Source organism: Lacerta agilis, chromosome 1 (assembly GCF_009819535.1).
Source record: "Lacerta agilis isolate rLacAgi1 chromosome 1, rLacAgi1.pri, whole genome shotgun sequence".
Lineage (NCBI taxonomy): Eukaryota > Metazoa > Chordata > Lepidosauria > Squamata > Lacertidae > Lacerta > Lacerta agilis.
The window spans coordinates 44630229-44641174 of NC_046312.1; the positions used below are offsets into that span (position 1 = coordinate 44630229).

Consider the following 10946-nt stretch of genomic DNA (forward strand, 5'->3'; position numbering starts at 1 on the left):
ATCCCTACACCAACAATGTATCTCCAGGCTTTCATGATGCAATTTCCTTTTACCACTCTGTTGACAAGAGTTCTGCTTGTCTGCCACTTCCAAATATAGTCCTTTCAAAAACTTTTTTAGACTTACAGAAATGTACAGAACTAATGCAGCATTTTGTGCACTTATGTAAAGGCACATAAAAAGCCATAAGCAAAAAAAAAAAAGAACACCAAAAACCAAAACAACAAAACAAAACTGGCTCACTATATACACACACGCATATTTTGCTTCATATGGAAGGCCAACGGTAGCAAATAAGCAGGGGGTGGGGGGGCACAAGGGAGGGCACAAGCTGAGAATTGCTCAGCCCGCACATGGCAACGAAGACAGCCAAGTTAGAGATTAATTAAGAATTTCTGTACCAATACATCTCCATGTGTGACATTATGACTCTACAGGAACGTTTGTCATTCTTTGAAGCAAAGTAACCTGTACAATGCAGCTATACAACTGCTGACAGCAGTACACTGGTTCCCACATATTTGCATAATAGGAATTGCTACTAGGACACAGGTAAGATTCTATTCATCATTGACACACAGTCAATACGTAAGGCAGACAAAGCTCTTCAATCAAGTATAAAAATCTATAGCCACCTTTGTACAGTTTTTCAGGCTTTTCATATTATTAACAGAATCTAAACCCAATTATGAAAGTCTGTTTTTCCTCATGCAATTGTGATTACAGTGAGCCACTTTGAGCACAAAATTTGTTGTTGGAAAAGTGGAATGCAAATATTAAATCAAATCCAAGTGAGCTAAACTTCAGGTGATCGTACTGAATTCTCTAAATTGTTCCTACTACTGTTCCTTCTAGTTAAAGGGTTACCCCCTACAACTCCTTTTGAAAGAAAAAATATGTAAGCTTAGGACTCAAATTGAAACACCAACAATGGTGAAACACTTCCTGGCACACATCTGGATATTTCTTATGCAACAGCCAACATAGCCACACCCATGTACAGCAGTTAGCCCCATTTGTTCTACCCCTCAATAAGCAACGCAGTAGGGCTTTCCTGCAAAAAGACAGGCATGGCTAAAACTGTCGATCATAGTGGGAGGGGTCTATTACAAATAAGGCAGAGCTTGGGCTGTAAGCAACCCACACCAACCCTTGCTATTGGTCTATGCCACTGTGCCAACTGGGGCAGGGGGATTTACCCTGAAATGTGCTTGAAAAATGAGAAACTGTAATTTTGAAGCTAACCAATCCTGTACACAGTCACAAACCACATCCTAAACGACTCCAGTTACCTCAAAAATGTGCTGTAAATATTTCTGTATTGTGCAACTGCTTCAATGGCACAGCTCCAGAATGCCTACAGTAAACAGCACTTCAAAAAGTAAGGAATGAGATGACCACAGTGGTTCTATCTATTTAAAATATGTCTAGACTACACACATGGCAAAATATGAAAAAGTTAAAACAGACAATAATGATTCAAACCATTTAACTTACAACTACAGTAATTTGATCTATATATATTTCCTGTTATCATCCAAGGCTATTCAACAATTATTTCCCCCCAAAGAATCTAATAGACTATCATTTTCCTGCTTTTTCCTTATTTGTAAGCACAAGAGATTAACAATAATCATTCTTACGCATCTAAAGACAGAGGCTTCTAAAACAGTCATTGCTCCAGCAACAGCTCTGAAATGTCAACTCGATTCCATCACCTTGTATATTTTTCTCCTGGCAAAGCAGGCCCTTCCATCTATATCCTACCCATGCAGACTCCAGTTCGGGGCAGTGTGCTGAAGCTCAGAACACATGCTTTGCTGGGAGAGACCCCTATATGAAACCCTGGAGAGCCACTGAGCTAGACAGACCAATGATCTAATGGTGTAAGGCAGCTTCCTACAGTCACAGTAGCTTGGGTTAGCATTCTCCAATGATGTATAATAGGTTTTAAGAGAAGGGTAGACAACACCTTTTGCATTTCCTACTGAGGCACCAAGAACAATTTGCATGTACAAAGCAGGCAATGAGCCAGCAACAGCTGATACATGTCTTCTTGCTATATAAAAAGCTAAAAAAAAAATCCAAACACTGTCACTGCAAAATGCTCGTGCTCATGATATCATCCCTTAAACCATGACCACACTGAAACTGTGGGATTTAGAAACACAGCACATTTGGAGGAATTCTTCCTTTTCCCCTTAATTAGGCTTTCAAAATGCCACTCTAGAGGTTCATGCTTCTCTCCATTAGAACTAGAAAGACACATTTTAAAGAAGCATTAAGTCTGAGAGGTGCTAAGAAGAGTGTGGAGGCCACACAAAAGTTCCTTAAGGATCACCAGTAAACCCTCACAACTACACAGTGAGCCTGTGTCTTGAGTGGACATGTACAAAGGTTGACAAAACATTGTGCAATCGCTTCAGCATGTTTGTATCACTCATCTAGCCTTCCCACATTGACTACGATACTACAAAGTTGTTAGATGTAGACACACAACAGGCACAAGTTAACTGCAAGTGGGCACATATTGAGGCAAATACATGTATCAAATTCTGTACAAAACATATTCCAAATATGCCAATTTGATTTCTAAATGGTCTCTAGTTTTACCAGAGAAACAAAAGAGCACTGGATCCCAGTTACACTTGGCTATCCTTCAGAAAGACAACTTGCCTGATAAGGCAACTTTTAGAAATGGCTTTTGCTAGAAAATGTTTAGTCATAAGCAAACTATGATTGCTCATCTATTACACATTACAACTTCGGATAGAAAGCCATGAGCTGTCACTGTCTCCCATTTCCTTGCCAATAATATATTGCTTTCAATCATGTGATAAAGCCTCCCCCACACGCGTGATAACAAGAAATAAGCCAAGAAGACTGAAGTTCAGAAATGTAACCAGAGCCATGAGCCTTTCCCAATACTTTTTTAATTGCAAGGAGTTTACTCTCTTGTCAAACTGCAGTTAATTGCTAATGAAACAAGTAGATGCTTGCACTGAGCTCTTCGCTCCTATAGTTGCAAGCTCATGCAGGGTTCTCCCTGGAGTCTCATTTGATGAACCACACATACATCTTTTACAAGTCAGCTTTTGCCTTGTATTGTCTGTTTACTTGAATTTACCACGAATGAAATGTGATCAGTGTCTGGTTGCCACAGCAACACCACACTGACAAAAAAAAAATTCTCATGCATAGTAGGCAAAATAAAGTCATCGATGGAAGTGGGGGTGAAATAACATCACTATATGAATGCCCTAACTAGAGGTGCCCATTTCCCCATTCTACTCCGTAACACTCTCAGTTAATCATTTTGGATCCTGAAAACTAATATTACCAAAAGTGGCACCAGAATGTTAGTGTCATTATGTCAGCAGGAAAGTATTTAGAAAAAAAAGATTCTCAGAAATATCCTGCATGCTACCAACATACATCATGGAGGCAGGTGCCTTAAGGTAGAATAAAGGGACAAAGGAGCTGGGCCAAGACTGGGCAGCAGAGTCTCAAACTCTGCACTTGTCAAATTTATTTCACATCCATGGATTTGACAGACATTGTACAGATAGCCTACAAGCTAATATGACTGGACCCAAGTTAATAGTAATTTAATATGTATATTAATGGCAAGAGAATTTGATTCACTGTTATTCCCATATAATTCATCCCACGTATTTACTCACAGTAAGTATACAAGGGGTGGGGAAACTGTGGCCCTCCAGATATTGCTCAAGTATGATTCCCATCATCCCTGACCATTGGCTAAGAGTTGCAATCCAAAAACATCTGAAAGGTTATGGCTCCAAATTTAAATCATACTAGCAGAAAGTGCTGTAGTTTTTAAGAATTGTGTGCAATCTTTGTCATATCCCAATAGTTAAGTGCTGACCCTCCACATTAGAAGAAAGACAATTGTTCCTATACTTGTTATTACCAGGGCAACATTCCACCTAAGGCATACATAAATGCATTCTATACTTCAGCCTTTTAAAACAAAATAAAATAAAAAATTCACGGCTACCTACCTGTAACTCAGCCTTTTAACTTACATTTAAACAAGTTAAACTTAGCAACAGACATCAGCATGACCAAAGATAAAAAGAGTAGCCAGGGCCTGAACCTTTGGGTATTTATCAGAACTCCAGCTGTGGTATTCTCTGTGCGAGAGAGAACATCTTCTACCCGACCTCACAGATATATTTTGCAACATTAGCAGTAGCATTTCCCTTCCAGCTGTTTCTGTACTTTTAGGAACCACAATGATAACAATCACAGAAAAGATGTGCAATGGTGTGATTTATGCACAGGCCTTTCGCTGCTGCTGCTGTGTGCAGGGCAGTGTACACATGTTGAGAAGCTGCAGCCAGTAGAGGATTCAGAGGGCACAAGACACACAGCAAGAGATCCCACGTGTAAAACTGCCACCCACTACTATTTACACAAGAGACGGAGCATCACATCCACACTTACACAAAGCACTTTTTGTGCATAAAGTCTGTTGCGTATGAAGCGGCCCCAAACCAGCCGATCAACCCTTACAGTATATTAAAACGAAAAAGAAAAAAAAAGGGAGAAACCACCAAAGAGCCATTACACCCGACGGGCCAGATGTCACATTTCCATTACTCATTTTCTGTTTACGTTTTTAAGTGGCAGGAGAAGCAGCCTCCCCGTTCGGCCGATTTCACATTTCCAGGCGCGCCAGATGCAAGCGCTCCATCTGAACGGACTGGCAGCGGTACCTGTGGAACAGAACCACCCTCCGCCTCGGATAAAAAGCCTCGAAAATAAAGTGGAAACGTGGGGTGAAGGGGAGAGTGAGCGGCTGAGGGGGGTCGGGCGGCAGCTAGCCAGCGCAGTCCGGCTGGGAAGGGAGACCCCCTGAATGGAAGAGGCAGAGAGAGTTAGGCCGGGCCCCCTCACTCACCATGTACAGCGTGAAGGGGAAGCCGAGCAGGAAGAGCCACAGGTAGAGGTGCAGCGCGTTGACCCCGGCGCCCTGGTGCGGGTCCTGGTACCAGCCGCCGCTCAGAGCCGCCCACACCCCCTGGCGCAGAATCTGCAGCACCTGGGAGCCCATGGCGCCCTGGCCCGGGTCCCGCCAGGCCCGAGCCCCCGGTCGCTCTATCCGCCCTGCGAGCCCGGGCACAACTGCCCGCCGCTTCCACAGCCCGAGCCTCGCGACAGCCACAGGAGCCGCCACCCCCTCCTCCGCCTTCTCCTCCTCCCCCCACCCCCCGCCAACGCCGCCGCCATCTTACGTCCGGGCCCCGGGGTCGCGCGCGCGCGCACCCGCCGCTCGGCTGTCGATGGACCGGCGGCCCTTGCGGCGCTCGCGGCGAGGCCGCAGAACCGCCCCCCCCCTCTCTCCACTGCGCGCGTTTTTCTGGCTCTGCCTCTCCCTCCGCGCGGAGACAAGGAGCTGCCGAGGCGAAGAGCGGCGCCCCAGCGGCTTAGCGCATTCTCTAGCTCGCCCCCAAGCGAAGCAGGCGAGCTGCTGGAGGGACACCCCCCCACACACACACACACAAGCTCTGCTCGGCAACGGCGTGTTTCCCGGGCTGCATTGGGAATGCAGCAAAGCACCCAGAAGCGCAGGCATTACAGACGTCGCTCCTTTCAGCCCTGGGTTGGCAGCTCGGAGCCCGCGTCGTATTTTCCCCACGTTACAGTTGTTGTTGTTGTTGGCCCCGATGCATAGCAGTGGTGGCGGGCTGAAGCTGAGAAAGGTTTCAGCCGCGAGACTGACGACAGAAGTTCCTACCAGAAAAAGGCCGCCAAGCGAATACCTCCCAGAGGAATGTCTTTTTTTTTTTATAAAACAAAACAAAACAATGATTTGAGTTTCGGCCATTTTTTTTGCTTTTAATTTTTTTGCCGCTTTGCCACAAAGTTGGGGTCGAAATACGGAAGGCATACACACTGCTCCGATCCCAACCATATCTATCCCGCAATAAATTCTGTTGAATCCAGTGAGACTTACTCAGGACAGAGTAAGAGGTGTTAGGATTGCAGCCTAGTTTCCCGGAGACACAGCCACCCACCTCGCACGGGCCGCTGAAACTGGTCTTTTGATCAGTGCAACCGCAGTTTTAGCTGCCAACGCTGAACAAACATTGAAGGTTGTAGTGTCATGGGCAAAACTGCACTTTCATAGTCACTCCTTAGTTGAGGCAGATCCAGAAGCTGGGAGATGTGGGGCTGCAATCCCAACAGAGACGGTCGGGATTGCAGCCCCAGATCTTCCCGGAGGCTGCAAAACGGGGCTTCCGAAGGGTACATCCCCTATTGATTTTACACCTGTGCAGAAAGTGTCCCTTGCAGACACCCCCTTTCCCCAGGCCCCCGAAGGGGGATGATTCTGAAGCCTGCAGAATTTTTTTTTAAGAAGACTAACATCGGTTTCCACTCTGAACTGGATTCATCAGCACTAGTCTAGAAGGAATCAACGAACTCAGTTATATTTTCGGAGAGCGGCTGTAGACGCCCGAAGCCTCCCTCCCTCATCTCGCGAGGTTGCGTGCTCCTGCGAGAACACAGGGAAGCGTCTCTGTTGCCATGGCGATAGGGCAGCCCACCGTACACTTGCTCCTGGTTGTCCCGTTGGAAAGTCCGACCGCTGAGTTGCTGCTGCTCTTCCCGGCAGTGGCTGAAGAGCGCCCGCCCCGCCTTTCGAAACTTCCTTATGCGGCTTCGGGGCGGTGAGCCACCGCGGACGATGTTTTGTCTTCCAGCCTCGGGCATCTGCGTGCCACATTCCTACGTATCTCAATTTTTTTTTCAGGGATGGGGCACCTGTGGCCCTGTAGCTGTGCGTGGACTCCAAATCCCATCTGCCCCAGCCAGCCTGGATGATGAGAGTTGTAGTCCATTTTGTGACGGGTTGCTTACTCCTGTATAGTCCTTTAATCAAGGATCACCATGCTGGGAGGATGTAGGGACAATATCCTACAAATGGCAGCTTGATGCAAACAGGATTTATGATTACTGTATTTATTAACTTTCTATACTGCCCTTCGTCCAAGGATCACGGGGGGGGGGGGTTGCATTATAAAAAAATACATAGTAACAAACAAAATGATAACACTCCCTGCCCCAATACATTTTAAAAGGCTGTAGATTGCCTAGTTAGCCAAAAGAGAAGAGGAATGTTTTTGCCTGGTGCAAATGATAACTGGACAGAGTTTCCTGTTATAGAAGTAATTGTAAGTGTTGGGACAGTGTGCCCATGGGCAAAAGCTCAGGTAAGGGAATATCCTCCCTAGACCAGCTCAAGTGCGTTATTCCTATAAGGAAGCATTCTTGCAACAAAGATAAGTGGTTTCTGTGAGTTGCTCTGACACCTCTGAATCCATCTTTAGTTCCTTCTGCTCCTTACTTATTGGAGGAAGAGCTTTGAACCTAGACTGTATCACTAAGTTCAGGAGCCATAAATCATTCCTTTGCATTTCTTTTAAGCGTATGTCACTTTGGCAAGCTTTGTGGGCGGGCGGGCAATGAAGCGGATAATTGCCTCAGGCGTCTCACCTGTAAGGAGCCCCAGCAACCTTAACAGCTGATGCACTTCAGCTGGGGGATAATATAATTGATGCAAGTGCTGTTGTTAGTATACCATTGGTGATAATACTGTTAATAATAGTGTGTGTATGTGTGTTCTGAGTACTCCACATAAATTATATTGTAATTACTACAATAGCCCAGTAAGGTAGGTCAGTATTATTATCTTCATATTGCAGATGACAAGCTGAGGAGCAGAGAAAGTGGTTTGCCTAAGGGCAGCTGCTGAGTTTTCATGCAAGAGGGGATACTCACTAAATTCCTTGTTCATTGCTCAGCCTCTTAGTCACTACACTCGTTCTTTGTTACATGAGTTATAATTTCCCTAGGAAATATATAGGAGAGGCAGGGACACTCCCCCCCCCCTAAATGCAGGCAGTACTTGTGGGCACTGGTACAGTAAGACAACCAGGGCTCAGCCCATGGTATCAAATAGTATGGGAAACAGCCTTATTAGAAAAACTAACCAATAAACTGAAACTGACATGGGGACAAATAGGAGATGATGCCTTCACCCCAGTATGGCTCACCTTTATCACATACACAGCCCAACAAGACAACGACAAGAATCCGCCAACAGCATATGAATCAGTATGGCTAACCTGATCCAAAAAACACCCACTCACACATGAAAACAAAGTTCACCACAACCAATCACAAACAAACAACCACACCTTAGGCCAACCCCAACTTCTCTCACCTCTAAAGAAACACAAATAGTAAAGAGAACCCTCACAAGTGACGCTGACACAAAACTGCGCACACACACTAAGTAGAATAGAAGCATTGCCACCCAACCCCAACCCCACTCACTATCCCCCTCCACCTCCTTCCCCCTTTTCTTCATAATGTAACACTAATGTCTCAACAAATGAAACTGATCTGTAGAAAATGTAACTTGAAAAAAGAGACATTGCACATACTTTTGTAAACCAATAAATCTTTAATAAAAATATGTTTTTATAAAAACCAGGGCTCAGCCCTACCAAGTAAAATTCTTTTTGTCCCCTCCCCGCAAAAGATCTCAAAGCTGTACTCTTATCCCACACATCTTTCTGTAATTCAGTTTAACTGAGAGGGGCTATTTCTGTCAGTCTCCCATGCTCTGGCCTATCAGCTCTCTGCACCACTCGGCCAATCTCAATCCAAGAGTATTGCTATAGCCAGGATGTCCCACCCATCTGTCTCCAGGCAGAAAAACTATGTGATCTGTATTTTTTTTATCTTATCAGAACTACTGGCTCTTAGCTCTGGTTGAACAGTTTCCCCCTCCCTCCTGCTGCCATGCTGACAATCCAGCCGTGGATTCTAACCTTACGAAGTCTATTAGTAGGTAGACCCAGGAGCCAATTTGACATGTGTTCTGAGGATGCTCAGAGCTGTTTCCTTGGAAGACCACACCTATGCAGCCAGCCTCAGGAGTGTTTGTTCCCTGTTTGCTTCTTTTTCTCTCGCTGCCTTTCTGAATGAGTGACCCCCACTGGACACACTGCAAGCGTCTTGTTTGTAAAATCAAATGTTGTTGTTTTTTCTTTTACTAAGACAATTTGCTTTTATGAATGGTGATATTTGGAGGACTTACACTGTGTGTTTTGAAAATGTGCTTGTTAATCCTGAAGCAGAAGAAGAAGAAGAAGAAGAAGAAGAAGAAGAAGAAGAAGAAGAGTTTGGATTTGATATCCCGCTTTTCACTACCCGAAGGAGTCTCAAAAACTTTATGCTGGGATGTGTATTTCTTTTAGGCCAGCAGTGCCAGTTGTGGAATCATCCTATTAAAAACAAACAGAGACCATATTGGTAAAAAGGTGCACCCTGTGCATACTAACGCCATTTATTTCTGAAGCTCATAATTCCTAATAATGTCAGCACATTTTTCCTTCTCCTTAAGGCAATTGGCAAAAGTCTTGCATTTACATCTTCTTCTTTTTAGGCAGCTGCACCAGAAGATCCGGAGTTCTAATTTAAAATTCCTCCTCACTGCCACAGGCTTATTGGGCAGTATTGGGCATATTACTCTGGTATGCTTCCACTCAAAGAGGTAGCCAGTTAATTGTGTTTACAGCAGGGGTGGGGGGAACAGTGCTTTAAAGGCTGGCAAATGTATTGTTGCATGCCACTCAAATCTTTGAGCAGTCCAAGATTCCAGGGGTTCTAAGCACTTACTCAGGGTCTGGTTTCCTTGGAATGAGGGGCAGTGGAGACTATGATGTCTTTATGATATATGGTTTATTTACATGTATATACACCTGAGCCAACGGTGGAGGGGCTCACAGCATTAACACCTCAGAATGTCTTGCCACAGCCTTGGATTCAAGCAGTAATCAAGCATGGCTCTCACTCTCAGACTTCTGCCGCCTTCTAGCCCAGTTCTCTTACACACTTGTCTGGCATTTGTCTTTCTCACCACGACCCAGTAATTGGGGCCATTACCAATAAGCTAGCCTGTCTACTTCAACAATAGAACCCCCCCACCAACTCACTACAGTATTATTACATATGTTTTCACTGATTTCCAATAATGATGGAGCTGGTGAAGTGGACTGTAGCCCAAGAAATCTTATGCCACAATAAATTCATTGGTTTTTCAAGTTACTGCTGCTGTTCTTTTTTATTTTTATTTTGCGAAAAATGCACCATGATTTACTTTACAGGATACTGGTGAGGGTAAAAGTGTTCACAGTATCTATAATGTATGTATGTATGTATGTATGTATGTGTATCTCATGGCCATACCCCCTTGTTTTCTTAGCAGCCCTGTCAGGTTCAATAGATGCCAGCCACTACTGTGTGTATGTAACTGTGTTTTGATGAGCTAGAAATACCACCTTAATACTGTTTCTAGATCTGGGGTAACAGAGTTTGGGGGTGCAAGACCACCACTAGAGTTAGAGCATGTTAGAAATTAATACATTGTAAGGTAAAGGGTAAAGGGACCCCTGACCATTAGGTCCAGTCGTGTCTGACTCTGGGGTTGCGGCGCTCATCTTGCGTTACTGGCCGATGGAGCCGACATACAGCTTCTGGGTCATGTGGCCAGCATGACTAAGCAGCTTCTGGTGAACCAGAGCAGAGCATGGATACGCTGTTTACCTTCCCGCTGGAGTGGTACCTATTTATCTTTTTTTTTTTTTTATAAGAATTTATTGACATTTTTTCTTATAACAACATATACCCACACCCACACCTACAATTAAACAAATACAAAACAAATACACTGATAAAACAAATACAAACAGTGTCAAGTTTTCTTATTGCATCCTTCTTTAAAAAAAAAAAAAAATTCTATTTCCATATCTTGACCATTGACTTCCCCTGCCTTTTCACCTTCGAATTCATATCCTTAATCTATTTTATAACCATTTCTCCTGAAAATCAAATTCAATTATATA

At 44.4% G+C, this 10946-nt stretch overlaps 1 protein-coding gene across 1 annotated transcript in view; it reads right to left on the minus strand.

Annotated features, from left to right (window-relative positions):
* Window positions 1–5198, minus strand: part of PCNX1 (pecanex 1) — a 78759-nt gene extending 73561 nt beyond the window's left edge. Inside the window, 1 exon segment of the mRNA XM_033146579.1 lies at window positions 4928–5198. Within this exon segment, the coding sequence (XP_033002470.1) occupies window positions 4928–5080 (153 nt within the window). The 5' untranslated portion in view covers window positions 5081–5198.
* Window positions 5199–10946: the final 5748 nt, after the last annotated feature.